At 41.6% G+C, this 23,437-nt stretch overlaps 3 protein-coding genes across 3 annotated transcripts; 1 reads left to right on the top strand and 2 right to left on the bottom strand.

Moving 5' to 3' along the window:
- The first annotated feature begins 52 nt into the window (after positions 1–52).
- On the top strand, positions 53–10,038 carry LOC104965178 (microtubule-associated protein futsch-like). The gene is made up of 14 exons (XM_010794136.1): positions 53–1,556; positions 1,685–1,961; positions 2,071–2,148; positions 4,588–5,655; positions 5,789–5,971; positions 6,093–6,257; positions 7,892–7,896; positions 7,968–8,085; positions 8,491–8,609; positions 8,714–8,910; positions 9,015–9,131; positions 9,215–9,359; positions 9,570–9,668; positions 9,759–10,038. The coding sequence occupies exons 1-14, from the start codon at positions 1,362–1,364 to the stop codon at positions 9,891–9,893; spliced, it is 2,901 nt and encodes a 966-aa protein (XP_010792438.1). The 5' UTR covers positions 53–1,361; the 3' UTR covers positions 9,894–10,038.
- A 444-nt stretch (positions 10,039–10,482) lies between these two features.
- LOC104964419 (uncharacterized) lies at positions 10,483–13,058 on the bottom strand. Its single transcript, XM_010793201.1, has 6 exons — positions 13,007–13,058; positions 12,612–12,923; positions 11,781–11,898; positions 11,576–11,694; positions 11,434–11,480; positions 10,483–11,310 (listed from the first exon to the last, which is right to left on the bottom strand). The coding sequence occupies exons 1-6, from the start codon at positions 13,038–13,040 to the stop codon at positions 11,137–11,139; spliced, it is 804 nt and encodes a 267-aa protein (XP_010791503.1). The 5' UTR covers positions 13,041–13,058; the 3' UTR covers positions 10,483–11,136.
- Positions 13,059–14,032: 974 nt separating this feature from the next.
- Positions 14,033–22,408, bottom strand: LOC104965179 (zinc finger protein 335). Its single transcript, XM_010794137.1, has 22 exons — positions 22,369–22,408; positions 21,987–22,242; positions 21,716–21,893; positions 21,514–21,626; positions 21,034–21,052; positions 20,821–20,937; positions 20,255–20,331; positions 19,947–20,107; positions 19,006–19,229; positions 18,795–18,894; positions 18,608–18,696; positions 18,264–18,520; positions 17,778–17,889; positions 17,488–17,685; positions 17,050–17,192; positions 16,768–16,907; positions 16,532–16,629; positions 16,191–16,277; positions 16,001–16,084; positions 15,842–15,901; positions 15,122–15,227; positions 14,033–14,724 (listed from the first exon to the last, which is right to left on the bottom strand). The coding sequence occupies exons 1-22, from the start codon at positions 22,406–22,408 to the stop codon at positions 14,609–14,611; spliced, it is 2,775 nt and encodes a 924-aa protein (XP_010792439.1). The 3' UTR covers positions 14,033–14,608.
- Between the last annotated feature and the right edge of the window lie 1,029 nt (positions 22,409–23,437).

The raw sequence follows: 23,437 nt of genomic DNA on the forward strand, positions 1-23,437 counted from the left end.
TAAAGCGTGATTATTCTGGAGCCGGAGGAGGAAAATATGTTCATTTTCTTCAGGGAGAGTATTAGGGCGGTCTGCTGCGGCTGAGGCCCTCGAGGTCCCCAGTACAGCCTTCAGATGCCTGAGTGTAAAACGGGGCTGCCTGCTGGAAAATGGCGACACGGAGCAGGCAGGGTGAAGGGCAGCTGGGCCCGATTAAAATGGCTAACACACGCTCTTTAAGACGCTGTTACACTCATTTAGGGTGACACCGGTTCCGCCGACTTGTTTAGACCTGTGACATAATCTGCAATCAACAGCGTTATTATATTAAAACACTCGCACTCTCATTGGGTGACAATGATATCTGTTTTACAGCTTCATCGAGCAAGAAAACGAGCTGACAACGATGCTAAAGGCTAATGCTAGCTGCTCTTGTTAATCATGAGCTAACAAACGTTCAGTCCTGTTGGCGTTAGGTTTCTAAATAACTTGTCAGCTGATGTCACCGAACAAGTCACAACAGACCAGACCACATTTGAACTGTACAAACTCAAAATAGAGACCTTTAATCACTCCACAGAGAGTGAAAAGACTTGATACAGCCATAATGTTGACAGACGTTTAAGCATTAGCCTAGGTGAATGCTAACGTTCCTTGTTTTCCTAACAGTTTGTTACACTATTCACAAAGTAATAAAACAACTCAATAAGCCTTATTTTAGCACCCTAACACATGTGTTAGCCTAACACTTTCTATACATTTCGCATTGTATCCCACCATCATCACTAAACCATTAGATGTAGTGAAAATATAGTTTGAGAAAAATTACAAGTGTCAGTACACTTATGTTCAAGTGTTCTTAATACAAAAATGTTTGTTATGTACACCCCCTGGATAGAAAACATGCCCAGTTAGCTATTTTAAACTGTTTCCCTCTGCATTCCGTTTAGTACAAAGTCATTTAAATTCCTACAAACCCATCATTGGTTTCACATTCAATATAAAAGTCTTCATAAGGATACACTAAATGTAAACCCTACATTCAAAGTGACTGCAAAACCATACCTCAAAAACTGGTTCACTTGAAGTTGTTTGCCTATCTGAAAGACTCAATGACAGCTATAAGAAACATACAAAATACCTTGAGAAAGACACGTTTGTGTTTTTCTTTAGTTACCAGTTTAGAGAGTGAAATAAAAAAAAGTTCTCCGTCTAAAATAAAAATGTCTTCCATAAGAGCTTAAGATTAAAGATTAATCATGAAACAAATCAGGAGTTATGTCATAATTTATTAACACAGTGAAGTAGCAACAAACCCCAAGGCATTAAAGGCTACATAAACTTAAAAGTTGATATTGAGTTTATGTTTTATTTTTGAAGTCATGGATTCAGAGGAGAATGAGGTGGAGAGCAGCAGCGATGCGGGTCCTTCGGGGATGGAGGAACCGTCTGAAAGCGGCATGGGAGTGGAGTCATCAGAGGCCATGTCTGCAGACAGCAGTGATGCTGCTGCTGCCTCTCATGCACAGGCCCCTGAGTCCGACTGCCATGTTGGACAGAGCTCAGAGGGACTTATGGTAAGCTTTTTAATTAAAATATGATTATGTGTGGGAGAAACCCACAGTCCAACAAAACCAGATACCAGTTAGGCTTTGTGTTATAAATGTCTTTACATTGGTATCACGTTTTTTCCCTCCTTGTCAAGGTGTTCGCCCCAGAAACCAGCTCCAGTACAGACGCCAGAGTTTCATCAGTCCATCTCCCAGACTCCTCCTCAGTGGCTCAGTCCACCAGCGTGTCCAGCGTCTCCACAGTGACTCAGTCGGTGATGGTGTCTGATTCAGCCCAAGTGCTGGTCCACTCCAGTGCTACATCTGAAGGATCCATGATGGTTTCTGACTCCACTGCTTCTACCTCGTCAGATCTCGGGTCTGCCATTGACAAGATCATAGAGTCCACCATCGGCCCTGACATCATGAATGGTATTTCCTCTGACACTCTGCTTTCTGATTTACCATTGCCTGAGCAGCTTTAAGGTTTAAGTATAATAATGTTGCAGATATCTGATGCTGTTTTCTGTTCTTCTGTCAGGTTGCATAGCTGTGACCAGTGCAGAAGATGGAGGTGCAGAAACAACCCGATATTTGATATTACAAGGACCAGATGACGGTATGTGTGATGTTGTTACTGCTTACTCATCAGCCCATTAAAAACTATTTTAAAGTTCATGAAACAATTAGCACCATCTTTACATATAAACATATCCTGAATACTCTGATGGGATGTTTTTCAGTCATCATCAACCTTTTGAGCAGATTGCAGATTTTTATCTTTCTATACCACCTTTTTATTAACCAACAATGATATAATGAGCATATATCACGGCCTGAAGTGAGCTATTGCTTTTATAAAACGGTTACCAAGTGTGGCAATATGAAAGAAAAATACACACTCTAATTTAAATAGTTTTTATTAGTAAATAATGATGTTCAAAATAAAATAGTCCCTCCGTTGCCTTCTGCACAAAACATAGTGCAAGGTGGTTGCTATGCAACAACACTAACAGCAAGCGAACATATTAGACAGAGAGCGTTGATCCATTATTTGGCTGTTTATTTACATTAATGTGTATGTTGCTGTTTATTGTGCATCCACTGAAAAACTGTCCAGCATCAGTAGCATGGCTTACGTGGTCACTTGTATAGGTTGAGGTTGTTCGAGNACCAATATTCCAATTACTTAAGCAATAGCTCACGACAGGCCGAGGTATATGGTTATTATATCACAGCTAAGGGGCGTGGTTCAACCCCCTTAGCTATTGCTTTTATTGCTTTTATAAAACACTCTAATTTAAATAGTTTTTATTAGTAAATAATGATGTTCAAAATAAAATACTCCCTCCGTTGCCTTCTGCACAAAACATAGTGCAAGGTGGTTGCTATGCAACAACACTAACAGCAAGCGAACATATTAGACAGAGAGCGTTGATCCATTATTTGGCTGTTTATTTACATTAATGTGTATGTTGCTGTTTATTGTGAATCCACTGAAAAACTGTCCAGCATCAGTAGCATGGCTTACGTGGTCACTTGTATAGGTTGAGGTTGTTCGAGGCTGTTGCTTGGCGTGGCGAGAATATTGCTCCACTTTCTCCGGTCCCCGAGATTGGGCTTCCAGTAGCTCTGGAGAGAGCTTTCGCACCTGTGGCCACTAACGGTCATAATTTCTCTGCTTTGTTTCAAGACCCGCATCAGAAAGCTTTTGAATGGTGCTACTTTTCCAGTTGGTCTACCTGCTCTTCACGTAGCTCTGCATGTCGTAGTTTAGGTGCTTTTTTTTCTGGAGATAGGCACTGCTCAATCCACTCCTCCATACTATAGTAAGACCCCCCCGGAGGTCGAAGTTAATCTTAAATGTTTCTATTTTATGCTTTGTAAGTTTGTTTCGTAACGGAAGAAATTTAAATATATTTATAAAACTGACAAGTCAAATCAAGCAATCTGATTGGTCGATAGCGTTTTTGCGGACCTCTTTGATTACAGATTTGAAAACATCGTTGCTTGCTTTAAAAGTAGCATAATTCATTATGTTAAACCTTCAAAAGTATCTAGATATCCCTGCCCTAATGCCAAAGGAACTGCACACTGAATATGTTTTGCCGTTTGATGTCTATGTCTGGACCGCTGCGTCAAAAAGGAGGGCTTCTGCCCCGTTACTGCCCCGTTACTTCTCCGCTGCTTTCTTGTTCCAGTTTGAAAAGCAAACTGCAGGCAGTTTGCTTTTCAGCCCAACGGTATACTGTTTTTCTCAGACGCGGAGGGATACTGACTTGTTGTGAAAAGTAACTTACAATTCTACCCGTGGTATACGCTCAGTATATCACGGCTAAGAACCAATCAGATTGCTTGATTTGAGTTGTCCGTTTTATAATTATTTTTAAATCCCCTTAAAGGAATACTTCATACTCAAAATGTTTTTCCTCAACATCGAACATCAACAATTTCTCTAAATGTTGCTTAAAGGTGCTGTTTAAAAAACCTGTTTATGTTGGCAAATATCTCCTGCAAGGCAAGAGCATTTAAGTATTGGGTAAAAACATATATATATATATATATATATATTTGTTATGATTTGTGTCCTCAAGGTAGTGTAATATGTTGCTGCAAACTTCCCTCCCTTTTGTATTCATCCCATTTCAAGCCTTTACGTGTCTCGCACATTGAAACATGTATCAGGTGACCCGTGAAGTCCCTTAAAGGTCCCATGACATGGCCATTTCTACATTACATTTAGCTGACGCTTTTATCCAAAGCGACTTACAATTACCGATTACAGGGACATTCTCCCTGGAGAAACTAGAATATATTTACATGGTTCAATGTTCCAAAATCACATTGGTTTGTCATACAGCATCTCTGTATAGTATGTGTATTCACTCTCTGTCCTAAACGGCTTGTTGGAGCTCCTGCTGCAGGGTCATTGAGATCGAACACAATGACACACGATATGAGTATCCTTTTTTAAAGTGTTTACAATCCATGCATATGTTCGCAATAGGAGCTCCTATGGTAGCCCAAATGTCATCTTCGTTCCTCTCTGATCGTATAGCCATAGAAGCTCTTGCTGAAGGACCCACCTCCACCTGTCTGGACCAGGGAGACCTGCGGCGCCACCATGACCCTGATCAGCCGGGCCCCTCGGGTTACCCAGAGGACAGCAGCAGTCAGCCCGACCAGCCCCAGCACTCCCACCCTTCCCAGTACATGGACTGCAGTGCAGACGGTCCAGACCAGACGGGGGAGTCTTCATCTTCCTATGTGGAGTGTTCAGGCGAGGAGCCCGACCAGACCCGTTCCCAGTCTGGTTTCCCTGACTACAGCGGGGATAACAGTGACCAGGATCTGCCTGGATATGTGGAGTGCAGTGGGGCGGACTCAAACCCAACAAGCCGGGGTCACTATGTTGTAGACTGCAGTGCTGGGTACATGGAGTGTTCGGTGGACGATGGGGCGCGACCGCATCATTCACGCAGTTACATTGACAGTAGTGCAGACCACCGGACTCAGACATTAAGACAATATGTGGCCCAGTATGTAGGGGAGTGTGTCGCAGCTGCAGACTCTGAGCAACCGGGATGCTCTCAGTATCAAGCAAGGGACGATGATGAAGATGATGAGAATAACCAGGATCCAGACCAGCCGCAGCACTCTCAACAGCAGCCCCAGCACTCCTGTTACATGGCAAGCAGCAACGGCCCAGAGGCCTCCATCTATGAGGATGACAGCTCCTCTTCGGACCACCCTCTGGCAGACACGGCAGGCTCAGTGGGGCTTCCTGAGTCATTGGAGTGCAGCGAGAGCCAGTCTGGGATGTACATCAGCAGCAGTGGGACTTACACCTCTAATACAGAGCCTGAGTCAGCCCAACAGTGCTCACCTAGCCAAGAGGAGCCCCAAGGCTCCCAGGGGCCTCAGGAGGAAGCAGGGCCGGCCAGGGAGATGGAGACATCTACAGTGCCAGAAGTCTCAGGACACAGAGCACCTAACCTGGCTGAGTTGGAGGAGATGATGGAAGTAGTGATTGTTCAGCAGTTCAAGTGTAAGATGTGTCCGTACAAGAGTGTCTCCAAAGACACACTCATCAACCACATGAGAGACAAACACTTCAAACCTGTAGGTAAGGAAGTGTTGTTCAATATTTATCTCAATGACATATCACTTTTGATTGTTTAAGTTTTCTTTGTTCCCAGATAATAATAATAATAATAATAATAATAATACAAATGTTTTTTATAATGTGTGTTTTCCAGGGGAAATGCCAAAAAAGCGTAAACGTGGGAGGCCTCCTAAAAGTGAGACATTTGCCCGTCGTCAGGCAGAGAGGGTGGAAGCTGAAGAGAGGAAGGCAGCAAAAGCTGAGGCTGCTCAGCCCAAACAAGCAGAAGAAGAGGAGGATGATATTGTGGATTCTGGCGCTATTGATGATGCTGAAGGTCAGTGAGAAGGAGTATCATTTAACCCCCAAAGCAGAAAAACATGCAGACTTTTCAGACTTAGAATCAGTCAAAAGGATAACATTTAAATGTGCATATCCCTCTCTCTTCTTTTTGTCAGAGGATAGTGATTACACCCCTGCAGACGAGGACAGCAAAGGAAGACCACCTGCCGTTTTGAAGAAGTCCACTCCTCCAATCTCTTCCTCCTCTCATGGTCGTCCTCGGCGTAAAGTTGGCCGTCCAAGGAAGTACAGCCTTATAGAAGAAGGCTACAGCAACAAAGGTTTGTCTTCATGTTTACAAAGTAAAGCAAGAAACAGCCTCTAATGCCCCTTTCACACCAACGCGGTTCCAGGGCTGGTTCGGAGCTGGAGCTTGAAAAGCACCGGTTTTCCTGTTCACACAGCAGAGGAGCCGCCTCTAAGCTCCTGAATCCGGTTAGTTTCAAGCACCAAAAAGTTGTCGGTCTAGAAAGACAAATAACACGCGACATCCGCCTTTCCGCCAGCTTCAACATGATCTGTGGAAATAACATTGAGAATCAGTTTTAATGTTATACCATCCATCCATCTTCTCCCGCTTATCCGTGGTCGGGTCGCGGAGGTAGCAGTTCCAGCAGAGAGCCCCAAACTTTCTTTTCCCTGGCCACATCAACCAGCTCTGACTGGGGGATCCCAAGGCGCTCCCAGGCCAGCGAAGAGATATAATCCCTCCATCTGGTTCTAGGTCTACCCCTTGGTCTCTTCCCAGCTGGACGTGCCTGGAACACCTCCCTAGGGAGGCGCCCAGGTGGCATCCTAACTAGGTGCCCGAACCACCTCAACTGGCTCCTTTCGACGCGAAGGAGGAGCGGTTAGGATGCCACCTGGGCGCCTCCCTAGGGAGGTGTTCCAGGCACGTCCNCTTTCTTGTGTGCACGAGAACGTATCTCTTGCGCAATAGAAAGTATATCGTGATGAGCAAAACCATGTCACTTGGCCCAGGTGGTTTCCACAGAACGGACAAAACAAGTTTAACAACCATAAAGGTCCATAGGTACTGGCGGTATATCCCCCAAAGCAAACTTAAAGTGGACCTATCATGCTATATTTGAATAATATAGTGTAGGACCATACCTATATAAGGCATATTTATACTTTTTATTTTTCAAAATACCAAACAGATCATGCATTTTAGCCATTCCTCATTTTGCTCACTGTCTTTGCATGGGCTGATTCTGTGAGAACAGCACCATCTACAAGCCTGGCATATGTACTACAGCGTCTCCAGCGCTTTCAAACGGCAATGTCCGCGGCTGTCTCCTCCTGATTGGTGGAGTTGGCCCAATAGCCGTAGCGACACTTCTGTGACGTCATAGAAGTGTTCAAATCTGTATCAGTCTGTATCAGATCCGTTGCAGCCCCTTTTTAAGAGATTTGGGTATGGAGGAAAATAGAGAGGGTTGTGTTTTCGGACACTTGGTGAGTTCCCTGGAACACCGGGGACACATATTCATGTCTAAAAGACGTACAAAAGTGCATTTTGCATGATAGGTCGCCTTTAAGTTTGTGTCAATCACTTGCACGTCACTTCTGGTATTATGGGCATTCCCTTTCTGGTTTGATTCTCTAGTTTGTTTAAGTGTTTCGGGAAATGTTAAAGTGTTTCGACACTTGAAAATGTGTCTCTAGCTTTGTAAAAGTGTTTCGCATCTTGTTAATTTGTTTTTGTTGATGTTAAATAGTTTTTTCTTTGGTAAAAGTGTTTTGCTAATGTAATTTTGTTTTATAAAATGTAAATGTGTTTTATAAAATTTAAATGTGTTTTATAAAATGTAAATTTGTTTTATAAAATTTAAATGTGTTTTATAAAATGTAAATTTGTCTCAAGCTTTTTTAAAGTGTTTCACACTTTGTAATTGTCGATTGCACCTCTCAGCCACTGTAATTTTGTGCTTAATATCAAGTCCAGTGCATGATAATGTCAATTTGTCGTGTGCTTTGTGTCCCTCTAGCTTTCCTACTATGGTGTGATCTCCATCGGCACCCCTCCCCAGTCCTTCAGTGTCATCTTTGACACCGGCTCCTCCAACCTGTGGATCCCTTCAGTGTACTGCTCCAGCCAGGCCTGCCGTAAGTGTGACTGTCTGGGACCAGCACTGCAGCACAGGCTGTTAAGAGCTGGATCATATGCTTCAAGCTTTTGGATAGTGTTTCACATAGTGGTGGAAAGTAACTATATTTACTCAAGTAGTGTATGTAAGAACAATTTTAAGGTTCTTTTACTTCTGCAACATACAAAATAATGCAACCTTAATAGTAACTCGGTAGTATAATTATATTTCACTGTCAGGAGCCATTGTGCAACATCAGTTCTATCTTTGAAACTAAAGTACATTTCACTCTAAATAAGTCTGTGCTTTTCATAGGTAACATTTTTATTTTAAGAATTCAACTTGTAATGCAATATTTTAAGTTTTTTTTTTTTACTTACTAGAGATTTACCTCAAATTTGACCAAGACCTCATTCCTCTGCAGAGAACCACCGTAAATTCAACCCACAGCAGTCCAGTACTTTCAAATGGGGAAGCCAGCCTCTGTCCATCCAGTACGGCACCGGCAGCATGACTGGATATCTGGCCAGTGACACTGTTGAGGTAACCAACTGCCTTGGAACAAAATGCAAAGTCTATTTAGACTTCCAACAGGCATGACTCTGTGGTCTGTTGAACTGGGACTGACAGCTGTCTTGTGTATCCAGGTGGGCGGCATCTCTGTGGTCAACCAGGTGTTCGGAATCAGCCATACAGAGGCTGCCTTCATGGCTAGCATGGTGGCTGATGGCATCCTGGGATTGGCCTTCCAGAGCATTGCTTCTGACAACGTCGTGCCTGTCTTTGACATGATGGTCAAGGGGGGACTTGTGTCTCAACCCCTGTTCTCCGTCTATCTGAGCAGGTATTGAAACAGGGTGGAAATCTGTTAGTTGGCACTTGGCAGTATGTCAGTTCACGTGACATTGAATTCACGTATTGACATTTGTTTGTTATTTCCTCTAATAGCAACAGTGAACAGGGCAGTGAGGTGGTCTTCGGTGGTGTTGACAGCAGCCACTACACTGGACAAATCAACTGGATCCCTCTGTCCTCTGAGACCTACTGGCAGATCAAAATGGACAGGTACAATAGAAACAAAATAATAACCACAAGCATAAGTTGCACAAAGCCTCCTAGTTTGATCGTCTGCTGTTCTTCCTCCACAGTGTTACCATCAATGGACAGATTGTAGCCTGCGCTGGTGGCTGCCAGGCCATCATCGACACTGGTACCTCCCTGATCGTTGGCCCATCCAGTGACATCAGCAACATGAATTCTTGGGTTGGAGCCTCAACCAACCAGTACGGAGAGGTGAGTCATACCATCAGACCGTAACATTTGAAGTACATTTTCCCTATCTTCTGATCCCAGAGTAAACAGACATGTAGTGCTCTGACGTCCAAACGCTCCAATACAAATAATTAGGCAGGACTTGGTTACTTGCTTTAGCTGGAAACCTGGAAAATACCAATAAGTACAACTACACGATACTCAGCGTTATGTGTGACCTTCTTCTTGCAGGCTACAGTGAACTGCCAGAACATCCAGAGCATGCCTGAGGTCACCTTCACCCTCAACGAAAACACCTTCACCATCCCTGCATCTGCCTACGTCTCTCAGGTCAGCTAGAATCACTGCCACAGAAACGTTTTTCAACAATATAATGAGATTATGGGTGATGTAAATACATTTTCTGTTGTCTCTCCACAGAGCTCCTACGGTTGCAGCACTGGCTTTGGCCAGAGTAGCCAACAGCTCTGGATCCTGGGAGATGTCTTCATCAGGCAATACTACGCCATCTTTGACTCTAGCACTCTGAAAATTGGTCTGGCCAAGTCTGTCTAAACACATGATTGATAAGCGTGTATTTCCCTGTAGGGACTTGTCTGATTGAAAACAAAAAAAGGTGCAAATGGATTTACATGATGACAAATACATGATTCAACCACATTGTAGCAGCCTTTGCAATAAATTGATTATTATAGCAACTTAATGCATTCTGTGTATTTTTTGTGTATGCTTAAGTCGGACTGTGATGGTACAAGAAAGATCAAACATCAGTGTAAGAAAAGCATCTTTAGAAACATCCTTAACATCTTCTTAGTTTTGTTTTACAGCACTGCACTGAAATGTCAAAGGAATAAGAATATGTTACGTCTGTTCATCCATTCGCTCTAAGGAGAAACTTGACCTTTATTGAAGATACAAAAAGGATTGCCAGCTTTCTTCTGTAAAGGAAGAAGTGGCCAAGAATAGAGTATTGAGCGACTCTCAGAATAGTTGGGCTGTAATCGGGAAGAAGCTGATAAGGGAAGCATTGATATAACAAAGGATAACCTGATGACATAACCTTACAACTCTGCTGCTATTTCTGTGAACTATTTCGTAAGGACTCAGAGAAAACACATTGAAGCAAACACGATAATATGGTTATTTTTACCAGACAATGTTATTTCTTTAATGCAAAATAATTTTATTTTTATGTCATTCATCTTTTTCACAAACAGCACATGCTACACACTATAGGGTTTAGCGGCATCTAGTGAGCTTAAAGATCAAAATTAAACACCCCTCAGCTCACTCCTCCATTTCCAAGCGTGTTGGAGAGTGGCAGTGGCCTTCAGGTGTAACATCAAATGTGAAAAGCCCTGTCTCAATAGTTTTCGGTTAGTACTTAGGCTACCTAAGACGTTACAGCGGACTCCTAGGACCAGCTCCCTGTGTAGATATGAAAAGGTTATTTCTCAGCTGACAAAAACACAACATCTCTTAGTTTGAGGGGATTATACACAAAGGATAAGATTATCAAGAAAATCATATTCCATATTTGACATTAAATCACCCTAAATACTACACATTGGACCTTTAATATTGCCTGAACATAACTCACAGCTGATTACAGAAAAGTTAAAAACAAAGAAGCAGAAGATGATGTTGATTCTACTAGTTTGTTATGCATCTAAATTCATGTTTTATCCTTTCTGCCTGCCTGATGAGTGTCAATGGAGTTATTTTAAAAAGTAAATTAGTGGAACAAATTAAATCAATCCAATCAAAATCAGAAACTAAACTAAACTTTCACAGGTATTCACTGGTGGATTGCCAGTGTGGAGTACTCCACCATCCAATCAGGCTCTGCGCTCCAGGTTGAGTCAGGGGCTATAACTTGTGTTTTGTGCATCCTCAGGTTTGCATACACCTCGGTTGTCGGTTTCTCATGGGCTATGAAGTCCACTGTTGTGTAGACAATGCCACTGATTTCCTGGGAGGGACACATTTTTGGCAAGAGACAATGGGAAGAAGTTTGAAGCATAAACATTCAATCTACTTTTGAAATCAAGTGACAATGAATCACAGCCTCCACTTGTTTCCTGTTTACACTCACCGGGGCCTCTTGTTTCAGTGACTCACACAGAGTTTCTCCATATTTGTCTACAAAGAAAAGCAAAATGTCATTGAATGCACAGTATATTTTTTCTTTCATACACTCAGATAGTTGTGATCACCAATTTAAGTAAACTGCTTACTCGTCTGTTTACGTTTTGCCTTGACCCTGCACCAAACCACACCAATAACTGAAGTGATCAAAAGCATCACTGTAATGGACACAATGACAGCAAGTGGCAAGCCAAAACTCCAGGGAACCCTGGAGAGGAAAGCAAATACATATCTTATCTTCAGTCAGACAGAACTGTTATGCAACAGAACATGGGTAATATACAGAGAGAATACCTGGGACTGTCACTGCGGTCCTGCGCCACATCCGGCCCGGTGGAGTGGGGGGGGGTCGTGGAGCTGCTGAGGGCTTTGACAGTTGTTGCCAGTAAAGGTCTATCGTGACCTGAAACCTCTGAACAATGCAAGCATATCACATAAGCTTCTAGAGAAGGGGTGTCAAAATTAAGCTAATTCAAATAGTATAATGAAATATGGCCCACAAATTAAACTTGTGCTTGTCATATATTGTACTAATTAAATATATATGTACAAATGTGTGTCCACTTTTCGAATAAATTCAATCAATTAAAGTTGGAAACATTTTCAAACTAATCTTAGTTCATATAAAAAGCCCTATCACTTATTTGCATAACACATCTTTTTATGAGCAATCTGAACCTTGTTTTAAGGCATGAGCTGCAAACTAAATAAATTAAACCCTATGGAGAGCTGTGATGTATGGGCTGTTGTGTTTCTTACAGCATGTTCAAATATCAAGCTTAATTTCCCTACATTTGATTGATTTTGCTAACTTATAACTTAGAATATGAGGCAATATACCTCAACTCTAGTGAGTGGAGTGGCCCAGCCCTTCTTATATTTTCCTGTATGTGGCCCTCGGTGAAAAAAGTTTGGACACCCATGTTCTAGAGTGTTTGCTCAGAATAATATTTTATAACTGCTTCCTTACTTTACTGAGGAACAAAACATCAAACATTATTTTGCAAGTGAACATTTATTTCATGAAGCAGTAATAATTCAGTTTTGGCCAAAGCGTTATTTTACACACTCGTTGTGGCTATGTCATAATTTACTTTTATAACTACAAATGATAAGACTGCTTACCAGACACCTCGACATAGTAATCACTGTAGATGTGGTTTTGAGTTCCTAGCACCATGCATCTGTAAAAGCCTCCGTCCACAAACCGAGCATTAGATATTTTAAATTCTATCCAGCCGTCCTTTTCAGTTGTTGTTACTCTTCCTTTCAGTAAATCACAGGTAAACCCTGCACTGTCCAGTAGCTTGTAACATCCTCCTGGATAGAGTTTACAGCAGGACTTGTTGTAATTATTGTAAAACGAAGGGAAGGTGAGTCTCAGCACAAATTGTTCAAACTCCTCGATCCTCTGCTGCCCTTTTAGATGAGGGATATCTGCAAAACAAAAAGTGTTTATTCATAAAGACACAAGAGAAGAGAAATAATAAACAAATGTATCTGTTTCAAAAAAATCATACCTAATAAAAGAAACAAGACAAAAGAAAACTTCATTTTCAGTGTGACACTCACTGAGGCTCAGCATTTTCTGACAGGTTTTCCCTCTTTAAAGAGGATTTGAGGCCCCTCCTTGCTGAAGAAAGGAGGAAGTTGTCACTTCAACAGTCGGAGGACATAGACAGACGTGTTACTGTGTGTTGAGTTTGAGGACAAACTATGTATTTTACATGCTATAATAAGATTTCAACTTTTTTTACATACTCTGTCTTTTTTTCTAAATAATTCGACATGTTATATTATGACACTTTTTGTGATATTTTCGACATACTTTTAGGTTTTTTCAGGAAATGTCGACATACAATATACTATGATGTTTATTCGACAGTCTATACTATCACTTTTTTCTGATGTTTTCAACATACTATGACTTTTTTTCCGACATACTATTCTGACTTTTTTTCAGAACATTTCGGCATACTATTCTATAATGTTTATTCGACATACTACGACGTTCTTTCTGAACATTTCTACATACTATTCCATAATGTTTATTCGACATACTATACTGCGACTCTTTTTCACATTTGACATTTCAATGTGCAATAATATACACGTTTTCTAAATGTTCAACATGCATCTATAGCATTTTTAATCAACTTGCCTTTGCCTTCATTCATTTTACAAATCATTTAAAAAGATGTCCTACCAAGTGGCACTTGTGTCGCTCCTTGGTGTGGGAGACCCGGGTACGATACCTGCCTTGGCAGTGCGAATGAATGTGGTGAAAAAATGTCCTGTCATTGCATTCTCCCCTGTACTTTTTTGTCGCTTCGATGTTCATTCAATATAACACCACAAAAGACAGTCTCACTATGAATATGGAGTAGCATCAACTCATTTCTGACTGATCTTCAGTACTTGCTTTGCTTTTTTAGTGTGCATTGCATTATGATGTAATATGTTAAAGCTGACCGTGAAAAATCTAATTCATCTGTGTTGAACCTGGGCTTTATGGACATATGAAAGAGTGGACACTAGTATACACAAAGTGATTTATTTGGTGTCAGCTTTCAGCCTATTACACACTTTATATTCACCAAATCGAAACATATCCTCCATCATGGAAAAGAAGAACAATGCAACAGATATGTACATATTTATACTTAGTAAACACAATGTTGAGGCATTCTAACAATTAACATCATTATAACAGATCAAAAATAAACACTCCCTTTTAATTTCAGTCCATTCAAAAACTATAATGTTTATACATGGACGCTCTGGATATTTTCTAAAACATGATACAAGCCGTTTCATTTCTTTTGATGACATTGTCTTGCAAATAGAGGCAGTTGAGGGACGTAAACACAAATGATTTGTATTAATTACAATATAGAACAACCTTGCTAAATCAACTTATAAATGCACAGCCCCTATGATTAGGTTAGAAGCAATGGGTGCAACAATTAGCATTTACAAAAATCTTATTAAACAGTGCAACTGCCCCAAAGCAGAGCATACTGTGGAGGAGATAAGCATGGTTCACAGCCAGCTGAATGCATGAATTCGTTGAGGTTACTATACTTGTCAGTGCATAGTGGTTTGTAGGTTTGAAAAGCCGTCTATTCGTCTGTGAAAGTAATGACATCGTACTGGATGCCTTGCTGCTGGAGCTGCTCCAGCTGTTCGGGTGTAGCTTCAGTGTAGACCGTCTGCGTCATAGCTGCGTCTGCTACAGCTGCAACAACAAACACCGTCCATTTAGTTTCATTTGTTATGAGGGTGCTTGAATAACCATTAGTGTTTTTGTCATAAAGGTGAACACACTGGAACACTACGAAGCATTTTTAAATGACGACTGTTCTCAACTACTTTTGTAGGTTATAAAAAAACTATTTTGACAACAAATAAATGATGAGTTGAATAGAAATGGAAAATAATATCAAGCAAGCTTATTTTCACCTGATAGATTTGAATGTCAACAGCTGAATATACCTTAAAAGTGGAATGCTTTGAAAGAGGCTACATCCAAATTCAGTGGCATGGCCTTTGAATTTGGCAAATACACACGATTCAACAGGCAAATGTAGGATTCAAAGCATGTCAAGTGTTATCTGTTCCCTAAGAGAGCCAACCTGTGACCGCAGAGTGGGTACCGGCCTCCATATCTTCAGGATTCACAATCTGTTCCCCCGAGCTCACGGGTATATACTGGATCTGACCGTCATGACTGACAGCAATCTGAACACAAAAAAAACATGGAGCAATGACTTTAGGTCAAAAACATAAACCTGTCAAAGATGAGAATTTGAAAGGGTCCAATATTATACTGTTTTTCATCAATATATAATAGGTCTCAGATATATACAAAACATGACTCTGAAGTGTTTGGCTCGAAATACCAAACAGATAATGCATTGTAGCATTACCCATAATCCCCTCTGTTTAAAAAGTTCTGATTCTGTGTCTTTTACTTTAGATGAAAATAAGGAGCCACTCCCCATGCCCCTCTGAGAGATGTTTTTTGAATGCTCCAGGAGGAGATTCAGGTGATAAGGGGGAGTGGGGGAGGTTACCTTGGTTGCTGATTGGCTAATGGTTGCACAAGCCAAAAAATTGTTATGACATCATAAAGTGTCCAAACTCTGATCAGCTCATTTTCAGACAGGTTTTTATAAAAACGGATCAGGACAAAAAGAAAGAGAATCATTTTTTCCTGAAACTTTCAGAATCTCTTGACACAGAGGGGACACGTGTTTATGGAAAAGACATGAACAAGTGGATTTTGCATAATAGGTGACCTTTAAGTTACTTGCTCCACTCTCTAACTGTAGTATATATAATATCTGCCTTACCTGTTGCTCCTGCAGAAAGGTTCCGTCGTGCTCATACTGAATGATCTGTCCATCTTGCATCTGAGGAGCAGAAGAACACAACTTTTTTTTTTAAAAACACTTTCAAACACTCCATGTATCCATTAGTTAAGGTGACTTCTTTCAGCGGTATACACTGACCTGTATGTGGTTGCCATCAGATACGACCACATACTCCTGAGGGATTAGGTGCGGCACTCCATCTTGTGAGATGATGTACTGAACCTAAACCAGAAAACAGTTACGATAAAACTACATGATATAGGGCACTGCATGTTAATATTTCAGATTTTCAATAATTGTCATTGAAGAAGCTATACAAGGCTCTTACCTCAGTCACCTGGTTCTCTCCTGTCATCAGGTGCTGCACTGTTTGTCCATCTATGGTGGTTATCTGCTGGATGTATGTCCCCTCCTCCTGAATAATATACATGTTTTAGTTGTATACATATTTTATGCAAATGAAACTATTTGTTAATCATATAACGTTATAAGCAGGGGTGGCGTACGATTACACATGACAATATTGTTGAATTAATCCAGCACTAATGAAGTTATTTCCAACTTCAGTTGTGTTTACAGACTCTCTTGTCTTGAATATCTTTTGATTCAAATATGACATTGTGACAGGCCTATTTTAAAGTATGTCCAGTATAGTGTGGCCGCTGGTACCTGGTCTGATAGCCCCTGTTCCTGCGCTACAATGATGTGATCATGTCCCAAAGCCTGCAACCGCTCTGGAGTGATCACTGTTTGATGAGCCTGTAGGGCTGTTAGACAGACGGAAAAACACACACACACAGCTTAAGTTTGAGATTATTTTACACAAAATGTGGACTTTGTTTACCAGTTGGTAAAATAGCAACCAAAATGATTTATTAATCTCTGATTTATTTGGTTTTCCTTACATTGTAGTGTTGCCAGGGCCTCCTCATCACTGTTCACTATGATAGTTTGCTGAGATGAAGCGGTACGCGCCTTGCGAGCGAGATGATCCTGACTGTGGAGACGCTCCATATGAAACTTCAAATGGCCATTACGGTTAAACCTAGATATTGTGCAAAAAAGACATCATTAGTTGCTGTATTTCAGAAAACTATAACATTATGCATACAGATATGTTGCATAAGAGTTCCTAATGCTAAGCAGATACAAGATTTGTGACAATTTAAATTAGTTAAGCACCGAACCTTTGTCCACAAAGGTTGCAGGAGAACGGTTTCTCATTGGTGTGTGTCATCATGTGTCGGCGCAGGTCTTTCTTGTTCTTGGAGGCAAAACTACAGCTTGGACACTTGTGAGGGCGTAGGTAGGAATGAAGCTCCATGTGAGTCTAAAAAATAGGATGTTAACCGCATTCAGAAAGAGTCAAGGTTGGAAAGGAAGTTCAAGACGGAAATGCTTTATAAAAAATGCCTTCAGATACATAAAAAAATGCCATGTTGTTTTTCATGTTGACATTTTATTTGTTGAGCTATTAAATATTTATAGTGTCATAACTGCACCGTTTGAACAACCTTGGTTTTTATTTATGGCATGACTTTATTTAGTGATTTTTGCCTGTTCATTTTCAATTAAAATAACTGCGTTTTTGATGAGATAAGTTGAGTACAGAGTTGTAGACGCACCTTGACCTCGAGCCAGGAGGTGGAGTTATAATCACAGTCAGGACACTTGAAGGTGTTGGGGTCTATGTGCGCCCTCTTGTGGTTCTCCATGTCAGAGCGTCCGTGGAACGACTCCATGCATATTCGGCAGGAAAACCTCTTTGTGCTCAAACCGGGAGAGCCCATGGCAGACGGAGAGACTGGAGCTTCGCTGCTCAGCTGTCAGAAGAAAATCCACAGTCACAGAGGAGTGATACACGGTGTTATACTGATATGCACGTGCAAGAAAACAATTGATCTGTTGCATTTACCTCCACCTGTTGCAGAACACCATCAGGTAGTGCAGATGTAAGGTAGTACTTTTCACCCTTCATGCTCTCTGATCCGGAGACTTCAGCCTGACAAGGACTGCCCTCCTCGTTACTGAAAACATAACATTTTAAAGGTGTTATCAAGTGTTGAGAGATCACAAGGGTCATCAATAAGATACATTAAGATCAAATAAAGCGTGTGTATGAGGCTCACTGGCATGTAATGTAGGGGATTACTTTAGTCGTTGTTATTGTTTGTTTGTGTTTTTTCAACAACAACAAAATCTCTTTGTACATACAATCAGTACAAACCACTGTCTAATTTATATGGATATATTTTGCTTTCCATTTCTAATTGACAAACACTGGTTATGCATTGTCGAAGCGCAATAAAAAGATTTTGAAGGTAGTTGTGTGACTGTGTCTTCCAGGCTCCCCATATAGGTCCTAACTAATGATAGGAAATCATGCAGTGAGTTCTGTTACCTGTATCCAGGGCTGTGGATCTCTTCGGCCGCCTGTTCCACCACACTGAAATCCCCCCCGCTCTCGTAGGCTTCGATGGCGATCTGGGCGAGCTCTCCTGTCTCAGAGGTGGCCGTCTCGTAGGCCTCTTGCAGCACCGTCTCACCGTTCTCCGAAACGTGGAAGGTCACAACCTTTTGTGCCTGTCCCGGAGCTGAGGTCACTGCACTCCACGTGCCCTTTTCCAAAGGTTTGCCTTCTGACTTCAGCACTGCCACCTGAGGAGCATAACCAGTCAAGAAAACTTTCCACATAAATATTGCCTGCTTATGTAAAGTGAATTCTTTATGAGTTATAGAACCAACCTGTAAGGCGTTGCTCACCAGTTCCCGGGCATTGCTCATATTCAGCAGCAGGTCAAGGGCATTCTGGGCGGATTGATCACTGGATTCAGCTGAAGAGCACATAGAGAAAGGGTCAGCATTTGTCCTCAAGGTGGTTACATTGCCCAGAAAAACTCAAAGAATCCTCTTGAATGACAAGAGGCCTGACCTTGTTCATAGATGATGGTGGTGTTGCCCATAGCGTCCTGGGACACAGAGGCATTTTCCAAACCCTGCATGGCTTGTAGTGTGGCAGAATCCACAGCAACCTTTAAACAGGGATTACAAAAACTGTTATCATCTCCAAATGCCATTAACTATAACTATAATAACACATGCTAAAAATGTATATATCCAAATTGCATCTCAAACAGACTCACAATAGTGTTCTGCAAATCCTGTGTGTCGCCGTGCTGTTGTAGTTTGAGCTCCTCTATCTGCTGCAGGGTGAAGAAGGGTCTGCGTCGCCTCCTGACCGGCTCCTCAGGGTGGGCCACAGACCAATCGTCAAACGTCTCAGGGTGGCGACACTGCACATGTAGACGCAAGTTCTTCCTGTGCTTTGTCATGAAGTGGCACAGATGACAGGAGAAAGGCTTCTCTCCTGTAGATGACACAAATAAATAACACAGTGTTAAGAAGAAAATCATCAGCCCACCTCATTATTTATTATTATATCATTATTAGACCACCAAAATAAAAATAAATAGAAAAACCATTTGTGGCGGACGATATTTAATTGTGGCGGCCCGCCACAAATAAATAATAATAAGTATTATTGCATATAATAGGTAAACATACATTTTTTTTAAGCTTAAAAAGTCCCCTATTATATGGTTTTTCATCAATATATTATAGGTCTCAGATATATACAAAACATGTCCCTGAAGTGTTTTGCTCCCAACACCAAACAGATCATTGTAGCATCCCATAATCCCCTCTGTTTCAGCCCTGTTTCAAAAGTGCTGATTCTCTGTCTGTTACTTTAGATGGAAATAAGGGGCCACTCCCAACGCCCCTCTGAGAGATATTTTTTTGAGTGCTCTAGGAGGAGATTCAGGTGATAAGGTGGGCGGGTGTTACCTTGGTTGGTTATTGGCCGAAAAATCGTTATGAAATCATAAAGTGGCCAAAATCTGATCCGCTTATTTTCAGACAGGTTTTTATATAAATGGATCAGGACGAAAAGAGAGAGAATCTTTTTTCCTGAAACTTTCAGAATCTCTTTACGCAGAGGGGACACATGTTTATGTATAAAATATATGAAATAGTGGATTTTGCATAATAGGTGACCTTTAAATAAATATTCTGTCACACTGACCTGTGTGTTTGATGGCTAGATGGGAGACCAGGAACTCCTCTTTAGAAGTGGAGTATTTACAGTAGTCGCACTTAAAGGGCCGGTCGTTGGTGTGGGACAGCTGATGGTTGAGCAGCAGCTTCTTGTTGTCACAGGTGTAATCGCAATATTCACACTTGAACCTGGCATACGCACATCGATAAAAAGGTAATTGTGATATCATCCTTTCTATAATCAAACAACAAATGAATCATGTTGACTCGTTAAGGCGTATTCAATTTGAACAGATTGAAACATGACATAACAAAAGAGATGGAGAAAATACTGACTTGCTGTCTCCTAGACTCTGGATGTGGGTCAGTAGGTGCATTTTGAATGTGTAGCGTTTCTTGAAGGATTTCCCACACTGGAAAGACAGAACAGCATCTTTAACAGGAGATTTGGAGTAGATAAATAAAGTCCATCAAATTGTTAGTGCATTCACCTTACTGCGAAGATTAACAAAGTTATGCACAAAACAATTCTCCTATTGAACAGGTAACTCATGTAATCAGAGAAGGATGTGCAGTAAAACAAGCTTCTTACAGATCCAAATCATTATTAATTGACCATTTAAAGAATAATATGATCTTAAATCCTGAATTGTTGCAGTGTCCAGCCATTTGTACAGCAGAATGTAAGTGCAAAACTGCACAATAGAGAATGAATGGAAAACCATGATAAGTGTTGTCATTTAGAACAGGTGATAACATCTCTCCTGTAGCTGTCTCTTCTTAATCCGAGTTAAACATCTCTTAGAGCTGCTTGGCAACCAATTAAATATTCCTTGCCATTCATTTATTTTCATTTATTTTCAAGAAACGTTCTCAAGTGTTCTTAAATCTATATATCTTACCTTATCACACATGTGTGGTTTCTCTGAGCTGTGGGTCTTCATGTGCTGGGTCAGTCTCTTTTGCATGGGGTAAACCCTGTGACACACAGGGCAGAGGAACTCTGACACTTTTGGTACCTGCAACAACAAGGAAAAAAATAAATCACAATTATTACATGCATGCTCACAACCAATAAACAATTCTTCAAATATAGAAAACCTGAAATGTCTCACCAACTCTGTCTTTTTCTTTCTGTAGGATGAAAACAGAGAAAAGTATTACAATCATTTAAAAATATATTTCAGGGAACTTGTTTTGTTTGTGTGCTGTATATTATCTTAGTTCAGTGCTTCTCAAAGTGTGGTCGCGGACCACTGGTGGTCCGTGACCGCGCCCTAGTGGTCCGTGAGTATATTTGTAACATTTCACATTTGAAATAAATAAATAAATTTAAGTTTTCTGCACTCTCGCGGGAATATCTCCGCAATGGAGCGAGGTTACGTTTCACTTTCGATTGCATGATATAGTCCAGCAATACCTTCATCACACATGTTGCCACTTGTTTGTACAATTTTCTGGCGATTTCTAAACTGTTCTAGAAAGACGATGTGTTTTTTGATATTTGTGGAGTAAGGTGGTCCGCGAGTGTTTTTTTATTGGTTAAGTGGTCCTTGGTATGAAAAAGTTTGAGAAACACTGTCTTAGTTACTTACTTGTCTTTGTTGTGGACTGTTGAGTGGCGAGTGACATCTTTCTTGTAGACACTTGAGTAATCACACTCGTCGCACTTGAACGGCTTGATGCCCTCATGATTGAACATATGTTCCTGCAAAACAGCCCACAACAATTATAAGGAAACGTTCAAACCTGCACGAAAACTGAGGTTTACCAGAATGTTGTGTCATTGCAACTGACCTTAAGTGAAGACCAGCGCTTGCACCGATAGTTGCACTGCAGGCACTTGAAGAGCTCCGGGTCATTGCCTTCATGAGAGTCCACGTGGAAGCGCAAATCCTCTTGAGTGAGGAAGCGTGAGCCACAAATCCAGCAATTATGAGGTCTGAGGAGCGGTTTCAAGGATTTATAGTACCGGCTGGAAGATAATGAAGGAAAGAAACAATGAGCTTGTTGTCATATTATGTATTACGATGTGCAACACAGCTTTATTTAAAAGTTTGATACTTACTTTCGGTTTATATACTTCTTATACTTCTTGCGAAGAAAACGCTTGGAGGGTCGACCACGTTTCCTCTGAAACAATTCTTCTGACTGTGTGTTGGATGAAGGGTCTTTGTTCTCAGAGTCTGATTGGCTAATTGCTGCCTCAGCTGTGTCTCCATCGGTCACCATAGCATGACTGTTGTTGAGTCCGGACGAACTTGCCTCTTCAGATGCACTACCATCCACACTCACCCTCGGCTTCTTAGCAATACTTTCTGCTTCTGTAACAACCAATAAAAAAGAGGAATGAAGAATGTGTATACCCCTTTCACACCAAGGCTTTTCCCGTTCTAGCTCCATGCTAGAGCTTTTCTGGTTCGGAACCGGTTCTTCGGTTCAGCTCCCACTCTGTTCACAACGCTCAGAGTCCGACTGGTGCTGCGTCATTGCGTCATCGTTTGCGTCATGACGTAACCGTTTGCGTGCCTGCTTCATAAAGCCAAACCGCGCGGAACCCCCTCACATCGACAACAACAACAATGGCCGATTGTATCGAAGCGCTACTCATTTTGCTCTGTCGAAACGAAATGGAAGAAATGGGACGACTTTACTATCAACTTTACAGTCGTTACATGCTACATTCAAAAAAGTTCTTTACAATCATCATCAACTTCAACGACGATTCCGTAGGAGAAAGAAGGTAAATATACGTCCTATTCGATGGCGTTAGAGCTAGCTGTTGTTAGCCTCTGCATGCGCCAAGCTCAAAATACCCAGCTTTGCAGCATTTATTACTAGTATTGGGGATACTCACAAGTCCCCGGTTGGGTGCTTCGTTGTTGGAGTCTACCCCAGTGGACGAGAGGGTTGCCTCCCTACGCCTTCGGGTTATGGGGGGGAAAACTCTGACTGTTGTGTGTGCTTATGCACCCAACAGCAGTTCAGAGTATACGGCCTTCTTGGAGACCCTGGAAAGAGTCCTGTATGGGGCTCCTGAAGGGGACTCTTTAATCTTGCTGGGAGATTTCAACGGACATGTGGGCAATGATGGAGACACTTGGAGGGGAGTGATTGGGAGGAACGGCCCCCCTGATCTGAACCGGAGTGGTGGTTTGTTACTGGACTTCTGTGCTAGTCATGGATTGGCCATAACAAACACCATGTTCGAACATAAGGATGCTCATAAGTGTACGTGGTACCAGAGCACCCTAGGCAGAAGGTCCATGATCGATTTTGTTATCGTATCATCGGACCTGAGGCCGTATGTTTTGGACACTCGGGTAAAGAGAGGGGCGGAGTTGTCAACTGATCACCATCTGGTGGTGAGTTGGGTCGAGTGGCGAGGGAAGCCTCTGGATAGACCTGGTAAGCCCAAACGTGTAGTTCGGGTGAACTGGGAACGTCTGGAGGAGGCCCAAGTTCAGGAGGCCTTCAACTCACACCTCCGGCGGAGCTTTTCGGGCATTCCTGTGGAGG

This window comes from Notothenia coriiceps, unplaced genomic scaffold (genome assembly GCF_000735185.1).
Source record: "Notothenia coriiceps isolate Sejong01 unplaced genomic scaffold, NC01 NC01_scaffold00037244, whole genome shotgun sequence".
Taxonomy (NCBI): Eukaryota; Metazoa; Chordata; class Actinopteri; order Perciformes; family Nototheniidae; genus Notothenia; species Notothenia coriiceps.

What these genes read in the sequence shown, in the direction of transcription:
- LOC104965178 (XM_010794136.1), top strand. Translation starts at nt 1,362, where the DNA reads ATGGATTCAGAGGAGAATGAGGTGGAGAGCAGCAGCGATGCGGGTCCT. An exon ending in CGCTATTGATGATGCTGAAG is followed by an intron (nt 5,972 to 6,092) that starts GTCAGTGAGAAG and finishes TCTTTTTGTCAG; the next exon opens with AGGATAGTGATTACACCCCT. An exon ending in CATCTGCCTACGTCTCTCAG is followed by an intron (nt 9,669 to 9,758) that starts GTCAGCTAGAAT and finishes GTCTCTCCACAG; the next exon opens with AGCTCCTACGGTTGCAGCAC.
- LOC104964419 (XM_010793201.1), bottom strand. Translation starts at nt 13,040, where the DNA reads ATGAAGTTTTCTTTTGTCTTGTTTCTTTTATTAG. An exon ending in TGTCTTGTTTCTTTTATTAG is followed by an intron (nt 12,924 to 13,006) that starts GTATGATTTTTT and finishes TTTGTTTTGCAG; the next exon opens with ATATCCCTCATCTAAAAGGG. An exon ending in GGCAAAACGTAAACAGACGA is followed by an intron (nt 11,481 to 11,575) that starts GTAAGCAGTTTA and finishes TTTTCTTTGTAG; the next exon opens with ACAAATATGGAGAAACTCTG.
- LOC104965179 (XM_010794137.1), bottom strand. Translation starts at nt 22,408, where the DNA reads ATGACGCAGCACCAGTCGGACTCTGAGCGTTGTGAACAGA. An exon ending in AACAGGGGCTATCAGACCAG is followed by an intron (nt 16,278 to 16,531) that starts GTACCAGCGGCC and finishes TATATTATTCAG; the next exon opens with GAGGAGGGGACATACATCCA. An exon ending in CTGATGGCAACCACATACAG is followed by an intron (nt 15,902 to 16,000) that starts GTCAGTGTATAC and finishes TCTGCTCCTCAG; the next exon opens with ATGCAAGATGGACAGATCAT.